This window comes from Diprion similis, chromosome 4 (genome assembly GCF_021155765.1).
Source record: "Diprion similis isolate iyDipSimi1 chromosome 4, iyDipSimi1.1, whole genome shotgun sequence".
Lineage (NCBI taxonomy): Eukaryota > Metazoa > Arthropoda > Insecta > Hymenoptera > Diprionidae > Diprion > Diprion similis.
The window spans coordinates 7065429-7087243 of NC_060108.1; the positions used below are offsets into that span (position 1 = coordinate 7065429).

The window sequence follows — 21815 nt, forward strand, 5'->3', positions numbered from 1 at the left end:
AACCAAAATCTTTAACAGTTTTTCTCGCAAGCTGTAAGTCCACCTCACATACTTTGTCCAGCGTTTTTTCAGTGATATATTCAGTTGTACTGCAGTAATGCTTACTCCGTTGGAATAACTCAAATTGCAATTAAAAAATACATAGGATCACTAAGAATATTATCAATGACATCTTCAGTTTGACGAGCTATGCTCCAGCATGCCACTCAGAGGTAATATTAAAATTATTGGCTTTTGCGTGATGCTGTGCCTCAATGGTAAGAGAATATTCATCATCTTGCTCGACTTTGGTGTCACATATATTGTTATTATGATTACTATTGCTGTCGTTGTCGTTATTTTTGTTGCTGTTATTAGGTATTATATTGTCGAATTTTTGTTATGTTTGATTATGTTTGTTTAAATTTTTATCACAAGAAAAAATTGTTGGTAAATACGATGGAGAAGAATTTTTTCGATTTTTTATTATCGATAAAATAAGCACTACAAATCCGAGTATTTTTTGTTGGTTGCCAATCATTAGGATTTTTACTGAAAAATACAAAATAATTTTCATTTGACGCGATGCTGAAATGACCGGTGTTGAACTCGAGCTTCTACCGATATATATATAATCATGTTGATAGAAATAAGTATTCGAGGCGGCGTATCCCAATGCTCTAACAGATATGCAAAGGCTAATAATAGATACATGGGAGATGCTTTCAATCCAGAGCTAGAAGAATCGTGTCTCATGTACTTCGACGCGAATAATTTATACGGTGCTGCTATGAGCTTTGCTATGCATTCAGTTGCTTCGAATGGATATCGAATTTCAAGAAATTTGATATTCTTACTACCTCAGATGAAGCGAAGTTTGGTTACATATTAGAGGTGCATTTGTATTATCCTGAGGACCGGCATGAAATGCACAAGGATTTCCCACTGTGTCCGGAGCGCTACGTACCTCCGATCTCGAAAAGTAAGCAACCGAAATTGACAGCCACGGTACTTTCCAAGCAAACTACGTTATCATTTAATTATCGATTTGCGGAAAAAGTCGTACAACGAATTCAAAAAAAAACTTTTATTAGCTAATGAATAACGCAGTTTTCGGTAAAACGATGGAAAATTTTAAGGGGTACATGCAATGATATCAGGTTGATCACGAAATGGAATAGAAAATACGGTGCTAGAGCTACCATCTCCAAACCTAATTTCGACAGTTGCACAATTTTTGATAAAGATATGATAACAGTTGAATTGAGTAAGACGAAAGTAAAACTCAACAAACCATTATATGCAGGCTTCTCCATTCTAGATCTTTCAAAAACCTTTATTTACGATTTCCACTACAATTATATTAAGACGAGATTTGGGCATCAGGTAAAATTAATGTGTACCTATACCGATAGTTTGATATACAAATTCACCGTTCCCAACATATGCGAATGCATAAAACAGGATTTGGATAAATTCAACACCTACAATTACCCACCTGATAATGTCTACGAAACCACGTTGGTTAACGAAACAGACTTTGGTTTGATGAGAGCTGAGTGTAATAGGAAAATAATTACAGAACTTATTAGCTTGAGAGCGAATTTGTATTCATACAGAGTGTTGGGGATGAAGAAGGTGAAACACGAGCTAAGGATGTCAAAGGCTCACTAATAAAAACAATTACTTGATGATTAATTGACGTGTGCTTTACATCAAAATTTGGTCAAATATCAGAGCTTTATATGAATATTCTCATATTTCAATGCACTCAATTGCATTTGAAAGAGCAGAAAGAAGTAGGCGATATGTGTTTTTGCGTTTTTAGAAATAATGTCACATAAGAGGTGAACTAAACCCATACACGTGCAACCATGTTTCCATTAAATTGGTACTATTTGGCTTCAGTTCGTCTCATTTAATATTACAACGCTCTTCTCAAGCAACAATTGAGGAGCCTATTCGTTTGGATAGCATTCGGTTGCATTCATCACAAAAACTGTCCTCCCAAAGGGTACCCCCGGTTAAGAGGGGCCAAATGCCTTCCTCTCGTGATTGTCAAATTATTCGTTTAGAAACCTTTCTTAGGTCAGAAGAACATGTGCCCAGCGGTTCATAACTCAATAACCCTATCCACCCTATGGGGGGTGGGGGGCTAAAAAATTACATTTTATGCATTCGATTTTTCATCTCAAAACTCGATTGACGGATCAATACGAAAAAAATTATGAGTATCCATTACCAAAAGACCTCATATGTGAATTAACTTGGGCGCGAGGGGCCACACGAAATTGAACGACATCGGGGGGGGGGGGGGGGGGGGGGGGGCACGCACCTCTCCTTTTGAGCTGGAACGACGACAAGCAAATCGTACTTCGAAACAAGACTGACACGATTCCCGGGGGCTACAAGACCTGCACAAAACTCCACCTCAACTCCATAATTACTGCATCGTAGACAGTATGTAAAATAAAATTGTACCTATATATAGGGTGTAAAATAAAGAGACGTATTTATAAAAAAAAATCGTTCATTCATAAGGTCAAATATCAGATTGGTTTATCCAACTGTTGAGTGTATTGTCAAAACCTAACCACTTAACGTATCATTTTTTCCACGTTTCTTGATCACCTTCTCCACGAGGTAGAAGGGTTGATTTTGGTAGTCTTTGAGCTGGTACGTTACGGGATGGGTATTTTCTATTCGGCTTATCGTAAATATTTCAGTTGTTCAAAAGAGAGTGTAACATTTCTCAGAGACGTTTTTGAATTGCTGATTCGAACTTTTTCACCAGTTTTAAGCTTTGTGGGTTTGGTAGGTATTGCTCGAAGCCCTCCTTACGCGTGACGTAATCCCAGCCTGTCGTTCGCAACAGTGACATCCGTTCGTTTATTCGTATGGTTTGATGCTTGGTGTTTTTATAAGCGAATAGAAAATACCCATCCTGTGATATACAAGGTCAAAGCAAAGGGATAGGCATGCACGGATTGTGGAATAAAATCTGAAAAATCTCAAACATAAATTATCTAGAATTACTTGCAATATAGCTCTAAAAGCACTTGCAAATAAGGCAAAAAAATAACAATTTTCCTTAGGACTAGATAACAGAACAGCAATTAGCTATATCAACAGAATAGGGGGTACTTGAAAAGTATATAAGATGCTCGCCAAATCATATGGCATGCGATAACACAGAAGCAGACGAATAATCGAGGATAACAAATGTAGACACGAAATGGGAATTGGGAAAAATTTTGACCGTGGCATGAAAATTCGGAGGGTACTGTTGTGGAAGCTTTTACAATATCTTGATCGAACTGTGATTTCTACGCATTTTCAACTTTTCCCATGATTCAGAATTTCCTGCAGAGAATAATATTGGACGAAGCGACAGGGATCCTATTACTCCCAAATTGGGGATCGCAACCATAGTTCCCGCTTTTCAATCTTTATTCGTTGAAAAACCAATTACGTTCAAATCTGCGAATCAATTACTAACAATAAACTCTCCTTGCAGATTGGAGATATACCCCTGGGCAGCACAACTTTTATTCCTGGCAGGAAAATTATCAGGCAAACGCACAAAATGAACAGACTGACAGATGACTTGATAGAGGTTAGCACAGCATCATTGGCGCATTCGACGATGAAACAATACAATGCACGACTAAACGCTTGGCTGGACTGCTCCAACAAAAATAAACAAAACTGCTCCGACGCAAACAGTGATACTATACCTAATAGACTTTCTGATAAGTAAATTAAAAAAAGGAGCGCTATATGGATCATTAAGCACAGCAAGAGCGGACATATTACTAATATCACAAAAAACATATAAAAAGACTCGATCATCAGCTGTTTTTTCAAGGACATTTACACGAAAAAATCACCGAAACCGAGATTCGACTGGACCTGGGACACAACGGTAGTATTAGAACACTTGTAAAGACTAAATCCGCTGCAAAATCTATCGCTTCACGTATTGTAGAAATGAGGTGGGCCCAGAATAGAAATGGAAAAGTTACACTAAACTATAGACTTTTCTACAGTTCTCTTTAGATAGCGAAAGTCATAGGAGCACCGGATTGCACGTCTTCGTAATGGATGTGCTGAATGTAGAATGTGCCGGGTGGAGCGAAGAACCTAACGATTTCGGCCGATTGTCGGTGTGCAGCTGTCACGTGATTTTCTCCTCATTTTTGGCGATCGCTAATTGGGCCAGCAAGTCACGTAAGATAAGTCAACAGATAAGACGGGCGTCGTCTCCTCCCTCGCTGACATATATTGAAATATCGATCTGTCGATCGATATTTGGGAGGGTTACCCACAGCTGCTTCGCGCTACTCGTGAGGGGGAAGGTGTACCTCTCACGGTATTGCGGTATCGATGCGTGATCGGATCTTGCAGTTCCAACGACGATAAATTGAGGTGATGAACCAAGAGACAATACTGCGGTATCGATATCAGGAAAAAGACAGGTTGTGCTCAAACTCCTCGCTGTGCTGGTCCGCACTGGTCCTAGACACTATCGTACTGAGACTTCCGAGTGACGATGATTCAAACGCGGAGTTCCCATCCTGTACCCTGACTGTTTATGACAGTCTTTGACAAATATCTTTATAATTATCTGTTTCTGACACACAAAAAATAAAAATGCAAACGAGAATTATCAAGATGATTCCCGACGGGAATTGTCTTTTTCGCGCGCTGGCGTATTGTGTACACGGCACTCAAGATCGACACGCAGAGGTGAGACTGAGTATCGTTTCAAATATAGTTGATTATTGGTCTACATTTGCGGGTTTCATTACAGGTAATGAGTCAAACGGTGCCGTGATTAGGTCACCTGGTGATTACAAATCACACATGAATAAAAATGGAATGTACGGGAGAGAAGCAGAATTAGCTGCAGCTACGTAAATTTTTAAGATATGTTTAATCGTGTATCGCGGAGAACAAATTCATCCACACCAAATGGGATCCCAAGATGAAAGACAATTCTCGCTACTCTTTACCGGCGACGGAGACAGTGGACACTTCGATGTCTTGCAGAACCAAAATAAAATTCAGATAGTGAGTAATAAGTATCAAAAGTAACAAGCAAATGATATTAAATATAAATATATCACCAAATAGTAAAAAGGACAACCAGGATTTACGTTGGCAATGGAGAAAGGAGGAGTTTCAATCAGCAGACAAGGCGATGGAGACGATGGATGGTTGGACGTATCACAAAAGAAAAAGGAAAATAAAATTATAAGTGCGAATAACCAAATAAGCCATAGAATAATATCAAACAAATATTCGTATAACCAGGCAAGAGGACGACCAGGATCTATGTTGACCACAAGAGAAAGACGTGTTTTGCAGAGTGAACAGGAACGCAAATATAGAGAAAAAAATAATATAAAGAAGGTGATTTTGGAGAATAACAGGCAGAGCGGTATCAAAAATAATTCAGCAATAGTGAGTGGTAGCCGTAATAATTCAGCGAAGGGTGTAGAAGAATTAGAAGAATCGATTGTGGTTATTGATTTGGAAAATAAATCAGGAGGACGACCAACCAATCATACTGGCAAACATGTCAGCATAAGTAATGAAACAGAACTCGAGGAGAGTGACGAAATATCAAGTCAAGGAGATAGATCGATATCAATGGAGAAGAAACACCAATTTTCAACCAACGAACAGAAGCTTAGATTGATGAAAAAAAGAAAAGTAATGAAATGTCATCAAATCAGCATAAATGAATTCACCTGTCTAATAGACAATTATAAGGAAATAGTGAGGGGCGTAGCGCCGAGGTGGAGTTGGCGCGCGAAGCGCGCAGGGATGGAGCCCTAGTAGATATATAAATTTCACATTCAAATTTTCCTCATCATATTAAGTCACAGTTTGCACAAGATTTCCCACCCAATTGCACACAACCGATCTATCATGATTCATTGAATTTTGTGTCACCGTTTGATTATTTTGAATCCATGAATGTACATATTTATGAGTAATTCAAATTTAATCGTGAGTATACAGATTTTCTCACGCAATTGTAGGTACATGTTCCATTCGCGTTTCATTAATTTGATTCTGAATCAGAGTCTTATTATTTTGAATCCATAATTTCCAATATTTTTATTTACACTCAACACTTTCTAGTTAATAGTGCATTCATGTGTAACTTATCAGTTATCATGGTTATTCGGAACAACTTAAAAAATAAATAAATTTTGAATGAATTATCATATGCTAATCCTCTCATTCACGATGTGCGTCACGCATTTTTCTGTGTATTTTTCACTCATCTTTAATCAGATTTATGAATCACGCACACCTTATGCTTATTATTTACACTCTTATAGTACGCAGTATATATTATCATACGTGTTATTTAAGTTTGATTCAAACGATTACATTATATATACAGTGAGATTAACTTTTAGCAATAAAAATATTATGTACATAAATAATAGAGCTCTCGAAATTTCAATGTTTTAGCTATATGGAAATCCTTGAAAGTAGTACATATTACTATTATTACTGCAGTTTGAATTTGCCACTTAAATATGCATATTTCACTTGATCAAAAATAGTCGCCTAGCCTTCAAATCAGATCATACTTTTTTCACAGCATACACCATCCAGTGTAGATCTATAGAGACCAGTGATTATACCTCTATTTATGTATACATATACAATCGATAGCGAAAGGCTGACAATGAGAGGCCTTGGCGCTCAGTAAATCATGTCAAGCCAATTGTAGTTTTTATGTGAAATTTCTTAGTTTATTACAAATTTTTTGCGCCATTTCGTTCGTTTTATTTTCTTTATTCCATTCTTATTTAGTTTTATTTCATTTTTTATACTAACGAACATCAACCGAATCAAGCACGACAAGTTGATCAGAATCAAGGGACCGTGTCGAATTGATTGGGAATCTCGAAACAGGCCAACGAACGTATATCTATTATTCGACCGCGTAGTGTCCACACCACTTCTAATCTCTTGTTTCGTTTATTTATATAAAGTTCATTTTTCGAAGCCCGTAGAGCATGGCCCAATCGTGATAAGCCCAATTTCCGAACAGTGCGGTAGAACAATGCTGGCAAATATGCACAATTGAAATGCTAAATGTTACATAGTAGGGCTTTCTTTGACGCCTGCGCACTTACAAATAAATTATTTTTTGCACTCTAACCTCAAAATCGCGACTCCGTGAAAGAGATTTTCTTCGATTCAATGAGTTTTGAAATGATGCAGACATTTGAAAATGACTAAGAAATGGATTCAATTAATGTATTGTAAATGTGAACAAGTTAATCGTTTTCCATCAGCAAAAGATATAAGTAAATACTTACCTCAAGTGTTTAAAAAATTCAGAAATATAAGAGTTATTATTGATTGCTTGGAATGGGATATAGAGAAACCGAAGAAACTTTGGTCAACAAGGAAATACAAAGGTCCACGACACAGTCAAGTTCTTGATTGGGATTGTACCAACCGGCAACCGAAGAATGTTGGTAAAAATATATAGTATATAAATATATGCGACCCTTAAACAGTTCAACGACATTATAGGTGAACCGTAGTTTTAATTAAAATTCAAATGTATGTATTGTAACGTGGTGTTTTAATGCTGCGCCTCAGAACGGCTCTCCGAACCGGAAATAGAAAAATTTAGATTTATTAGGGGAAAAGGGAGGCATCGATAGCGTGACGAGAGTGGTGATATTTCGAGAGGTGACATCATAACGAGTTCGCCATGAGATTTTAGCTCATTTTTGTTGTGATATTTATTTGGCGAGGTACGGTTCACACGAAGAAAGACAGAACGGATAGAATTGATAAGCATCGACGAGAGTATCGGCGGATCACGATGAATGGCAAGGGGACGAGGAGGTTGAGGAGGGGGAACCAGCGCAGTTCCCCGCATCGAGAGAAACCAAGGCAGAGTAGATTCCACAGATGGCCTGCGAGCCGCAGCCTCTGCTCGCTGTCATCTTGCAACAACTGATCGCAAAATTTGGAGAAACAACTAACTATCGGCGACGATTGACCTGATCATTCTTTACCGGACCATCTAGGAGTTGCGCAAACGCACGAAATTACGACCTAGGTTAGCGACATGACAGTAGGTGCGCGACGAATTGCGCACTCGACGAATACGATATAGAGTCGATTGTTGCGAGCATAAAGTATACGACGTCGTGGAACAGGTGGCGCAAAGGGTCTGCGTTGAGGTAGTCCGCAGAATGTTTCGATATTAGGTGAGTCATACGGTGCAATCAGTTGTATTATTTATACATTTTAACAATGACCCCCACTACAGGTTGGACATATCGTGCATTCAATTTTTTAATCACGTATTTTGGCGGTAAGCCCTATCTAGAGGTGGTTTATATCGTGCGATCAGTTATGTTAATCACACATTTCGGCGGTGAGGCATCACTAGAGGTGGGACAGACCGTGCATTGAGATTAATGGTTGCTTATGACGGTGTTGTTTTGACGGACGCACATTTCTTAGTTTCAGAATTGTTACAGGATCAACCATTCATCATTGGTTTTTTGATATTAGTAGGCTTTTTGATAAGTACGTAAACGAATCCTTCAAGTTTTTCGATATTTTGATTAATACTTCTTATATTTACGTATAATATATTTACTTCACCGCCCTTGAGCACTTCAATCAATGCTTCGAAGTCTTCAACAACCGTTTCTTTTACTATGTATTCTTCCAGATTACATTAGTGTGTATTGACTATGAAATCAAATGGCTACTTTGGCTTCCACGGATAGTTAGTACAGTTGTCGTGTCGCTCCCATCTGATTTTGTAGGAGTCAAATTTGTTTACATTATTCGATGCATGGTTGATTGGCCACTTCATAATTAGTTGCTTATTGGTATTGACTCTGTTTCCTGACAAACCCTTGGCTCGTGATTCCCAGCACACTTTAAACAAGTTTTCAATCGACCACATTTTTAAAACTATGTCCATAGCCACGACATACCTTGCGTATGTTTGTTGGGGGACATCATTTAAATCAAATTTGTTACAAGCAGCAGCGCCTCCTGACACCCTTCTTATATATAATTCTAAACAGTTGTATCTACTACTTTGATTATCCGATCCCATCAGGTTATGGGCCCAGATAGAGATAAATTATAAAATGGTAGAAGATGAATTCATGTCGCTGTGACGACACAACGCGTATATTTTTCGGTTCTGAACAAAAGTCTCAGAGATACCGCGAACCGGTATAAGACATAACCTAATTAGGAAATACTGACACATGCAGTAGAACATAACTCCGACAATGGGATCAGGATCAAACAATTTGCCAGCGATAGAAAAATTAAAAGGCATGACCGATTACAATGACTGGAAATTTTCCATGCAATCATATTATCTTGAACACGAGGACCTATGGGAATGTGTGCTTGGAACAGAATCTGCGACTGTTCACGCACGCAACATGGCACGAGCTAAAGCTAAGCGGATACTAGCGATCAACCCCATAAATTATCCGCGTGTTAGAAGTGCAAATACTCCAAAAGAAGTCTGGGACAACCTAAAAAAGGCATTTGAAGACTTCGGCCTAGCGAGAAAAGTTGGACTCTTGCGGACGCTGATTACGACAAAACTTTAGAACTGCGACTCGACGGAGGAGTACGTGAACAATATTTCCATAACTGCACAGAAGTGGAACGGACTAGGATTTAGCGTTGACCAAGAATGGATCAGTGAACTTCTACTAGCTGGACTACCAGAAGCAATCGTCGAGGCTTACAAGAACTAAACAAAGGATTAGTTACTAGCTACGGACTTGAAAACTTCGACGAAAACCCCTGCGAAACCTGTTTAAGGGTAAGCAAACACGCCTACCATTTCCAAATAAAGACTCACGAGCAAAAGAAGTACTACAATTAGTACATAAGACCTATGTGGCTACATGGAGAATGTTTCAACAAGTGGAGCAAGATACTTTTTTACGTTAATAGACGATCACAGCAGAAAAGTTTTCAAACAGAACTATATTCCGTAACATCTCAGCTACCAACAGCATGCAAAAGACTTGACAGAAATCCGTTAATTACAGAATAAATGGCTAAAAAGTGACGAAATTTAAGCCGTACCTCTTAGGGACCATCATGCCGCAAAGGTTTAATTGGGCTTCTTTCAGTTTTTTAATTCCTCTTGCTATTACACTGGAATCAGTGTTTGGTGCGGTACAGCTAATTTGGATTGCACTATAGATGTTAGAAGACTGTTATGCTCTCTACGATCTGCACTATTCTTGCATAGCTCTATATTTATATTTCTGAGATGCGTCACCTTCAGACAGTAATAATGACAATCTTCACACTTCTTGTCCATATCTATTATACCTTCACTACTGATTTTATTCTTGTCAATATTCTTCTGTGTTTTTGCTGATTCGTGGCTTTGGTTAATTAATGCAGAGTCTTGCATGATGTCAATTCCATTTGCCCAATTAATTAGATGTGATTGCAGAAGTAGAATTTTTCTGTTCATGTTAGAACTCTCACTGATTCTGTTTTAATCATCTCCGTCAATGATATTATAGGTTGTGTTTGGGTGAGCGGGACAAACTATGGAGTTATTTGTTATAAAATACCATACCCAGCACCTACTTTGCTCATAAAATCCACTTTGCACTACGCACTATCACACAGTAAGTAGATAACTATTTTGCTGTTTCTATTTGAAAGGTAGGTGAATTTTGTATTATCCGGTGCTATATCTCGAGTGTCCTTTATACTTGATCGCGCCATCTTGGTGTTATTCTGTGAAACTTTTATCTGAAGCTTACTTTCAGTATACGAAGGCGGCAAAAGGCTTATTTGAATAAAAAAGCCAAAGCGGTTCTACATAAATCGAAATTGGATGATTTTTTATCTGAAGCTTACTTTCAGTATACGAAGGCGCAAAAGGCTTATTTGAATAAAAAAGCCAAAGCGGTTCTACATAAATCGAAATTGGATGATTTTTTATTTGAAGCCAATTATTCAGAAAAATTTGGAAATGCAAAATCGCGAAAAGTTCGGGTTGTCTCTGAAGCCCTTGGCTCCGATTGAAAAGTATTACTTGTGAAAAAAAAAAACAATGTCGTTTTGATCACATTACAAAGACCTATCGTTATTGAATTTTGAATTTGAGTAATTGGAAGACTCTCTAAACATCTATATAGTTATCATGAAAACGAGACTCGAATATAATTGAATGATCAAACGAACTTACCTGTTGTGAAGTTCGATCGTTATCATATCAAGAGTCTCTTCCAAATGATAAAGACCCATCCAAAGTTCTAATTACATGGGTGAGACCCAACCATCGAGGATACTTTTGCTATACTGTAATAGTGTATTACGCAGCTGGGGAGGGAAAGTAGGCTATTCCAAACTGCGTGCAAGGTTGACACTCGAGCCGAAGGTAAGGGTGGCAAGAACGCAGTTTGGGATAGCCTCTTTCACTCCCGTGTGACGTATATTATTTTTCACCACCCTGCATCGGAAAGTAAAACTTGCTGTTTATGCAAGGGACCGAAAGTTGTACTTTCCGTGCAGGTGGAGTGAAAAATTATACAGGGTGAGTCAGTTAAAACGTTCAGGATGGGAGGAGCTCAGTTGACGGATCAGGCCGTACCTCTTAGCCAATCTGGAGCGAGTCAATTGAAACACCGAGAATGGGAAGAGCTTTGTTGACGGATTAGGCCGTAGCCCGTCAACTAAGCTCCTCTCATTCTGAACGTTTTAACTGACTCACCCTGTATACACACATGTAATCGCACGCACTTCGGAATAAACTTCCCTCTCTCTCCTATACACTACACCTAGTTGTGTATATGATTTTGCTACTGAAAACATTTACGGGCATCTGGAGGGCGCTGATGCCACCAAACAAATATGGCCTCCACGGGGGTAAGCGGCCAACACAGCTCTCTAGTTCCTATTTAAATGCCTATAGGCTAAGTGGCACATAAAGTTACGCAACGGAATATGAATCCGTTAGGAGCGCTGGGAACAAGTTGATTTCTCTGGCGGTGGGGCATCTCATCCACTGATGACGCCATTTTATTATTCATTCAAACCTTACGATCCTCACGAAGTGCGGTTATGTTTTACTGATCGACTCGAATTGACTGGGTAAGCAGAGTGAGTCAGTCGACTAGCGCTGCCTAGCGGTTTGCGGCCCTCGAGGTAGCCCTTAGCAAGCCAGAGTCGGAGGACTGTGGTCGCTAATAAGGTTCACGTTGAATGGACGGAGTGTGTAATCTTTGTTTAATATAAATTTGATTTCTACCTTTATTAATGTAGTCAGTGTCTCTTGAATCAATGTTGGAGTACACGAAGGCGTCTGTGACTACGCGAAATTTAATGGAGGTTGAAAGAACTGTTAATTCGGATAAACCAAGTACTGATCAACGGGTTGTTTGCAAAAATTTTGATGAAAGGATGATCTCATGCGAGAAGATGCGCAGTAAGTGCGAGTAATGCCCAGATGATGCCTATGATGATGTGGAATTGTCCCGGCGGCCGCCATTTTGAATTTTGATCACCACCAGATTACGCATAGAATGTTCATACTCTCAACATAAAGATGCCTGCCAATTTTTTTTTCTTCGAAAAAAAATTAAATTGACGATCATATAAGAAATAACAAAACTTAGAAGTAACTACATGATCCCTGGTAAGAGTTCACGTAATGAAACATTTAAAGTGTCCGTAATTGATATTTATTTCCATTACAGGTGTGTAAATTGTCATTAAAGCTTACGCCTATTTTTTGAATATATTTACATTTCGTCGCACAACTTCGATATTGTACCTCTCTTGGAAAGCAACAAGGTTACGGTTGTATAAAAAAAAGAATACTGTATTAATCAACATCGAAAATATAATATAAATTGTTAAGATATTTATAAATATCAAACCGCCATTTTTAGCTTTTCCATGAATTATTTCATTTTTATGTAGCGGCATAGGTAAAGGTATGTATAATACAAGGACATTAACGCTATAATATAATACATAGTGCGACTCTTTACTGGGCTTAGGCTGTGTTTTTTTTTACTCGGGGATATTTCGTAATACGTTCAACGTAAAATAAAATTTATTGACATCGACATTTGATTACGACAAATCAGGAGATAAATCTTTCACCCAGAGGAAAAGCGTTTTTAGTTTTAAAAACTGAGAATATTACGCAGTACAGTGAAAGTGTTCAACCCACACAGACTACAGTGAACCTCTTTTTCGAGCCAAAGTAATGCACCATGTGCTGCACTCCATAATACTTCATATGCCTAAAGTTCAAATGTGCTAGTGCGACGAACTAGTCATTTCAATTGCTACGAATGTCTTTTTTCGCATCATTTTGCAATTCATAGTATGAATCGAACCGAATACCATGAGAGAAAAACAGAAATCTTCTTATTATATTTATTTAGGTGGAAAAGAAATACGGAATACTACAGACTTTTACGTCCATTTGACGAGATAAGATGCCGCTTAGTTCTTAATTTTTTTGTTTCAAGATTTAACTGAGAAACCGAACATAACGGGTTCTTAGTATGAGAATTGAGGAACTTTTTTTTTTTAATGACGAGTTCAATAACCAGCCAAAATTGATGTGAACTTAATTAAACATTTACAATGTGAAAATGTGTATATAGAAATTAACTAAAGAGCCAATAACACAAATTCTCAAATCAAACACAGCCTTCACGTATTAAATTATAATATGTACATAAATAGTTTCGTTACGTCTTACACGCGTCTATTGCGTATATTTTGAATCACTATTACAATTTTATCTCAGTATTTCTCTGTATCTAAATATTGAATGATTTCATACACAACTATATATAAGTTTTCTAATAACGATCATCGAGGACCACATTCAATTCGTATTGTATATATATATACATATATATATATATATATATATGTGTGTGTAGTGTATACCACTTCAGGATTATATTGTATATACATTGGTATAATCATCACCGCACGCATTTTTATATACGTGTTTCACGATGCTCTATCTCAATACTTACAGTAAACTACAGCATATGTACGGTTTTTTCAATATTCGTACGTACGTGTATAATATTACTTTGGCAGTAGCGTTACTTGTACCAATTTGGTGTTGATGTAGGCCCTAATTATAAAAACAAAGCCCCTCTTTATAATAAAATTCGAAAATTGAATAGCTTTTGTATACGTATAATGTAAACGCGATGGTCAGATAACCTAATCTGACGTTCGTCGGTCGTATAAAGTGAGTTGTCGTTCCATTTGTGATACCTTAAAGCATTCATGTCTTTTTACCGTCAGCCTGATTATTGGTATTCGATGTATCGGAAGACGCCGTGTAGGGCATAAAATGTCCTACTTCTTGTTTACGTATATTTAATTTAGTATAACGGTATATAAAAGTCTGGGAGCTTGTAAAATTCTATTTTATCAACCTTAATTGAAGATGGTTTTAAATTTTTAAGCGCATTTTATGTGCGAAAGGTCATCCGTCGTGCGTCAATGGTTCAGAACAGGAATGAAAAGGACAATGTGTGTGTTTTCGTGTACGTCCGATAGTAAAATCGATGAAAATCGGGCGGATTTAGTGAGGGTTAATACATATACCAGGTTATTTCCTTGACACCCTCACAGGGGTGCCTAATTATAGGCAATTCAGAGTACATATACATTCTCAGGAGAGCTCCAAGTTCAGTCGGGGAAACATCAGCCGTGCGCTAGCAGAAGACTAGCGATAGCCACTACGCTAAATATAATATTAATAATCGATGGGTCGATTAATCGGGTCCAAGAAAATAATCAATCATAACTCGATTGAATCAGTAAAAAATAAATCGATTAATCAATTATTTAGTATTTTTATGAAACGATGCATATGAAACCAAATTTTCGTAAATTTCAGTATGTGACCTTAATCGTGGAAAAGTTTTTTGATAATTTATAGTTTGATTCAACATATTTTCCAATTTCAAGTGAAAACATTCATTTATCTTCTACTTATTATATCTAATAGGTACTTAGAAAATAAGACAATGACAATAATTGATACGCTAATCACATAAATTGATATTGTATTGCGTCGTTCATGGGAGCAAAAAACATCAACCGATTGCGAGAAAAAATAATCGAGTCGGTCGATTAATCGAGTTTGAAAAATAATCGATTATACTCGATTATGATCGGGAAAAATAATCGGTTCAACCGAAAATCGATTATTTTTATTCATTCTTACATGATCGGAATTTTGCTCAGAATGTATTGTACCCTAAACTGTCTATAATTAGACATCCCTATGGGGTGCATCAATGAAATAACCCGGTGTACCGTGAATTTTTTTAACAGCGAAACGACCGTGCGCCTGAGGCAGGCAACCAAAGTTACAGCTCATGTTCAGGCTGAGCACCGTATCCCGCGATGGGCATAACAAACGTCAAAGATCATTTTTCAAAATAACTTGAACGTTACCAAATGTGGAAAATGACGAAAAATTGAAACCGGACAATCAACAAAGGCAATAATGAGAAATTTGAGAGTATGGCTATCATCAAATTCAGTTTGACGTTTGGAATGGCTTCAACCTGAACATGAAGTGCAACTCCGAATGCCTACCTTAGGCGCACGGATTGGTTCACTGTTGGAAAAACTGACGGCACAGACACACACACACACACACACACACACGCGGGCACACAAAAAACTTACAAATAATTTATTGTACACTTATTATAAGTAGGTGTTTAAGGCTGTTGAGCGGCGTTGATGACGGCGACTTTCAAGTCCTTTGCCAAATGCGATACATCGACGACGCTATCCACCATCTCTTGGACGGCGGTTACGCTCGGAAAAAACTGCGCTGCCTGTTTCGTTTTTAACACAGTCTGCGCCAGTGCCTCACTCAGTGCATTGGCGCATTCTAATACTCTCGTTCGAACATCATTCCTCTGTACGTTTCTGTGCACCGTATCTCCTATGTGTACGAGCCTGTGTGCGCTTAGGACGACAAATTTTCCATGCGCCAAGAAAACCTGCAGGAAGGGTTATGGTTAAAAATATTCAGCAAAAAACATTATAACGTAATTAACATCTGGATATGGCGTGACGCTGATTGGTGTCATCTGTTTTTATAGTGGAACCTCGATATTGTCAACGCCAAGGCCCAATCACTAGGCAATTACGTGTACAGTCGAATCTTTCTGAAGGTATGGGTATTAATCTCCAATCGAATAAAAGTCAAACCGTATATTTTCTCCACTGCCGCTTTTCTGAACACTCAATGCGCACAAGGACTTCGTTCCGCAAACGCATGTGCAATGGCTTATATCGTGAAATACTTCTAACCTAACCTATCAAAAACCTGTCATATAAGTCATAATTATTAGCCAGTGGTGGGAGAAGAGGGTAATATATACGTTTTGAGAGTTACGGGGGTGCCCTGAACTGCAACATTGATGTATATATCTATAAATATTGAAGTCCACGTATCTCAACTGCGAAAAAGTGCTCAACAGCCCCATTTTATAAGTATTTCTGAACCAAAATTCTCCAATTCATTTTCCTTAGACGCAGAAATAGAGAAATGGCACGGATTCTACGAAATCGTAATAGTAAATTCGAAGAATTCATGCCTGTGAATTTCATGCCAAATGAAAATGTATTGAAGTATTTTCGATCAAACATATGTATAAAATGAAGCTGTTAAACCCTTCTTTGCGTTTGAGATACGTGGACTTCAATATTTAGACATATATACAGCAACGTCGAAATCGACCAGAGCACCCCCTTAACTGTCAAAACGTTTATATTACCCTCTTTTTCTACCACTCGCTAATAATTATAGCTTATATGATAGGTTGTTGTTAGGTTAGGTTAGAGACATTTCACGATGTAAGTCATTTTGCGTACAATTGCATAACCAAGCATTTGTGTGGATGAGCTTGAAGGTTCTATACGTTTGGAGAGTTTTGACTGTACCAGTAAAATTGTTTACTGGATTTTCATGAAAAATTTTGGAAGGCTTTCTTAGGTGATCTTTCCAAACCTAAGGTTAAATTTGTATTTTCATGAAAAATTTTGGAAGGCTTTCTTAGGTGATCTTTCCAAACCTAAGGTTAAATTTGTAAGATCTAGATGGTAAATTTGACAGGGTGACTTAGCGATGAGCTGTCACTAAATGATCGCTCGATTTTTAGGGCAATTGGCTGTCACTTCAGAATACCGTTACCGATCCGAAGTGCTGTACACTCAATGCCAAAATCAACCCTGGCGTATTTTATGATAAAGGTTCTATCATCGCAAAAACCTCATCGAGTATAAAAAAAAAGTCTACAGGTATGAAAATGATATCTTTGGCATTCTCGAGATATAGGCCTTCGGATATCAGAAAGTCAGCAATTTTGTTTTCTACACTCAGTTGTTTTCTAAAGAGAAATTTACTAGAAAAGACCTGAGATACCCAGAAATAGGTCTGATACTCCACAGGTGTCTTTGCAACTTCAAGGCGGTGTGCCCTATCTCCAAGGCTGACCTGGTGAAGCGAAGGTGATGCCATTTTTGGAATAAGCGCATGAAGTGTATCTAGAATTCGACTTAGCCCTCAAAAAACTAGACAAAAAATTTCTTTTTTTTTTTAGGCTGAGTCACGAACTGTTCTCATATTTGTGTCCCTATAACTAGTGCCTATAATGCCGAGGGTTTTGAGTTTGTGCCCATTGAAACTTGCTATAGGTACTCGATGAGATTTTTCCACTGCTACGGAGCTTGTTACGAAACGCTCTAGGGCACCATGCCACAAGGGTTCGCAAATTATCCGCTGATTCCCGATACCGTTTTTTGCTTCAAATTTTTCATGGCAGATTCATGAAACATGGCTTCCGAAAAGTCTTGATATACAGCCTTATTTGTTAAAATAACTCTATCATGATCCTTTGCATCGAAAGTTGAGATTACGTTTTTTTTCTCCGAATTTTTATGATAGAACTCTTTCGAAACTGAAATATCAAGTCATATACCTCGGTCAAATTCGGGACGATATAACCGTAATGAAACTTGCAAGATTTGATAAGTTTTTAATCAGGAAGAATTCAAATTTGCAGCGAGTAACAATCCCACCGCTTGCGAGAAAACTCCGTGGTTGGTTCGTACATTCGTGATTGTTCGGTTTTAAATCCGCTTTCATTTGATAACGATAAGGTTGCAAGTAAAAATGAAGCCGTTTCGGTTTTCCTCGAGAGATTGTTAGATTAATCTGAGCTCCCTTAAGTAGCGTTAGGTTAGCAGATTATCTGCGCTCCCTTCGGTTAGGTTAGGACATTATCAGATTAATTTGCGATCCCTTAGGTTAGGTAAGGTTAGATTCCTCTGCAGAGCAGTCACCTTTTCGTGGCATGGGGGCGTGAAGCTCTACATCGTGAACTTGTTGCGGTAATACCCCCGGAGGCCAAGTGCCCCAGGAGATCCAACCAGGTTGGTAAGGTCCATAGGAAACGGAGGGTAACCAACTATGGGAGGAATTGCGAGACAGCCTAGCCAGAACACCTCCGGGAGCACCGGTCCTGAGCAGAAGCACTCAGAAAACCTCACAGGGGGAGAGGCTCGGTGAAGAGATAGTTGCACCAACGAAACCAACCGCTCATACGATGAAGTTGATCGATGAGGAGGATGTTCCAGCCCCCCAGTCACTGCCGGGGGATAGACCCAGGGTGAAACTAAGGAGTATTAACACTTCTAAGAGGCCGGCAAAACCGTTGTCATGGACCAACAAGCGTTCCACTGTGGAACTGCGAAAGGCGATGGCGGGTACATCTCACAGAGAGAAGTAATATAACGGCGTGGTAGTGACCGAGTTAGGGAAACTTCTGGCCGCTATGAGGGACTAAAAAAAAAACGAAGAACGTACATGTATTCCTGAAAGACTCGACCACCAGGTTCGAGCTTTTGATGCGACAAGTGACACGAGGATGGGGCTGAGCTAACGGCGCTATCACAGCATCGGAGGATGCATTTGAGGAAAGCCATATCGTAATTTCACAACGATAGGCAACAGAGACAAAGACAACGAGGGAGGGGTAACTCAAACAGACCTGGACGTGCAGCCGAACAGGAAACCAAAAAGTGGGCCGAATATATACGCACCGACCAAACGAGCGGGGAGCGCTGAAGTCCTGGTCAGGGAGGATATCGTACCCCCACGAGCTCAAATGGCGCCGGGAATTCGGATGCAAAATCGGCCAAGAGAAAAAAGCGTCACCGTGCGCAGGGGTCACCGAAAAAAGGATACGTGCCAGCGAGTAGAGAGACCCAAGCACCGGGGAACTACGGACAAGGTAAGGAAGCCGCGGTAATCAGTGGAGCCGAGCAAAAAGGGGTGGGTTAAAGGGAGGGCGGCAACGAAAGTAGCCACAGAGAGACGGCTAGTGGAGTGGTACAGAAGCAACAGCAACCACAACAGCAAAACCAGCGACAACAACAACAGCAGCAGCAGCTCAACCTAGGCGTGGGCCGCGATCGGGGTAACAGAATGGCCGCTGTACTGATCAGAGCGAAGCGGGGTAGTAGCGATGCAGAGGTCCTTAAGAAACTCAAACGGAATGTACACTTTCACCGGACCGGAGCCAAAGTTGCCGGGGTCAGAAAGACAAAGGCAACTTGAAAAAGGGAGCCCGGGAGTTAAAGAGTTATGGGACTAACTCGAGGAAGCAGTGGAGACAGGTGCAAAGGTAAGAGCTCTCGAGCCGACTATAATCACAGAAATCAGAGACCTGGACGAGACGACGGATGAGCAGGAGATGAGACGGACTGGAAAAAGTCATCAATGACAAGGACGAAGTCCTGATGCAGATAGCCCTCGGGCCAGTGTACGGTGGCACGCAGACGGCCATCGTGAGGCTCGAGGCAAGAGCAGCTTAGGACGGGACGAGTGAAAGTAAGACGGGTACTGTGCAGGGTCAGGGAGATGCTCCAGGTGACCCGGTGTTATCGGTGTCTCGGATACTAGAGCGCAGAGTGCACATCAGAGATGGATAGAGTCGGGAGCTGTAGGAGGGGCGGGAATAGCGGACACAGACAGAAGGAGTGTGAAAACGACCCCGTATGCTTGGCCTGCTACGAGGACGGTAATAGAGTAAACCACTTGCCCGGAAGTGGAAACTGCACAGCTTACCGGAGGGAGCTTAGCAAAGCAAGAGAATTAAATTCACGGTGATACAGGTGAACCTAAACTGGAGCCGTGCCGCGCAAGACCTACTGGGCTGCATAGCGTCGGCAAGCACGGTCGATAAATGGCCACTGACAAACAGGGGAAAAAGAGAAGGGCACGTGTAGGCGTGGATGGAATTGACTAGAGTATACAGTTGCTATTACTCGCCATACACGCCAATCGAGGTTCCCGAATCCCAACTGGATCATCTAGAGTGGGGCATTAGAGCCAACAGTGGAAATGTACCGGTGGCAGGCGATTTGAACGCTCAATCCCCGGAGTGAGGCGCGGAAGTAGTAAGCCAAAGGAAGAAATTTTTACCCCGTTTTATTGCACGACTCGATCTCCATGTTAACAACGGAGGGCACCTACATGGACGAGACAACGAACGGGCTCGATATCAGTGATCAACATAACAATCGGAAGCGCGAATCTACTGGCGAGAGTGCAGCAGTGGGTGGTCCTGAAAGAGCCAAGTTTGAGCGACCATGGGTCGACCACAGGAGCGGGAGAACAGGAGGCTCAGGGCCAAGGACCAGCCAGCCAGTTACGACCTGTAACGGGATCGGCAACTAAAAAAGTAGACCACAATGCAATGACGAGCGCGATCCAGAACGGGGACGCCCAATTGAGAGACAGGACCAGAACCTCCGAGAACGACACGGTAAGAAACACTATGACAGTCATAGTTAAGGTGTGTAGTGCGGCAATGCCTCGGAGAGCAGCTCCGCGCGGCAAGTCAGTGGCACACCGGTCGACAAACCAGATAACGCAGAGGAGAAGAGCATGTCTATAAAGAAGAAGGCGCGCCCAAAGAGCCTGTACGAGTCGACACCGTTTCTACAAAGTCGTTTCTACACAACACATTTTCTACAAAGTTCGATTTTACAAAATTATTTTAGGTCTATATCCACAGAGATCCTCCTAAATAGTCGTTTCTATGGAGAAAAATAGGAAAAGCTCGCTTCTACAGAGAACGTTTCTACAGAATTGCGACCTACAGTTCGTTTCTACAGAATTCCGGTCTGGAAGTTCGATTCTACAGCATTTGGTTCTGGGAGTTCGTTTCTATAGAATTTGGTCCTGGAAGCTCGTTTCTCATACTTTTAATTGTTAATTTCGTACATTTTGATTTAATTTAATTTAATCTCTCTTAATTTAATTTGAATCGTTTAACGGCCACTTGAAGAAACAAACCTCTCGGTTGCAGCGCCGCTTGTAGAAACGAACTTGTTGAAGCGAAACGGACTTGCAGATCTGAGTTCTGTAGAAACGAACTTCCAGGACCGAATTGTGTAGAAACAAACTTCTCGAACCAAATTCTGTAGAATCGACCTTCCAGTCCTAAATTCTGAAGAAACGAACTTCCAGACTGGAATTCTGCAGCGACGAACTGCAGGTCGCAATTCTGTGGAAATGGACCTGCAGTAATTGGAGGACAAAAATAATTATGTAGGAACGAACTTTGTGGCAAAATATCTTCTTTAGAAGCGAACTCTGTAGAAACGATCCTGCCCCCCCTGTACTAGCAATAGCAGCAGCAGGTAAGAGGCGAAAACCAAGCACACGGAATACAAGATGGCCAGGA

General features: G+C 39.9%; 1 protein-coding gene and 1 long non-coding RNA gene across 3 annotated transcripts in view; one reads left to right on the forward strand and one right to left on the reverse strand.

Moving 5' to 3' along the window:
• The first annotated feature begins 14267 nt into the window (after window positions 1-14267).
• LOC124405330 lies at window positions 14268-15457 on the forward strand. The gene is made up of 2 exons (XR_006929097.1): window positions 14268-14669; window positions 15318-15457. It is a non-coding gene; the product is annotated as an uncharacterized LOC124405330 (long non-coding RNA).
• LOC124405318 (breast cancer anti-estrogen resistance protein 1) overlaps window positions 15331-21815 on the reverse strand; it is a 108242-nt gene continuing 101757 nt past the window's right edge. For both annotated transcript variants that reach the window (XM_046880131.1, XM_046880130.1), the window contains one exon: window positions 15331-16058. In XM_046880131.1, the coding sequence (XP_046736087.1) occupies window positions 15771-16058 (288 nt within the window). In that variant the 3' untranslated portion in view covers window positions 15331-15770. The remainder of the gene's footprint in view (window positions 16059-21815) is intronic.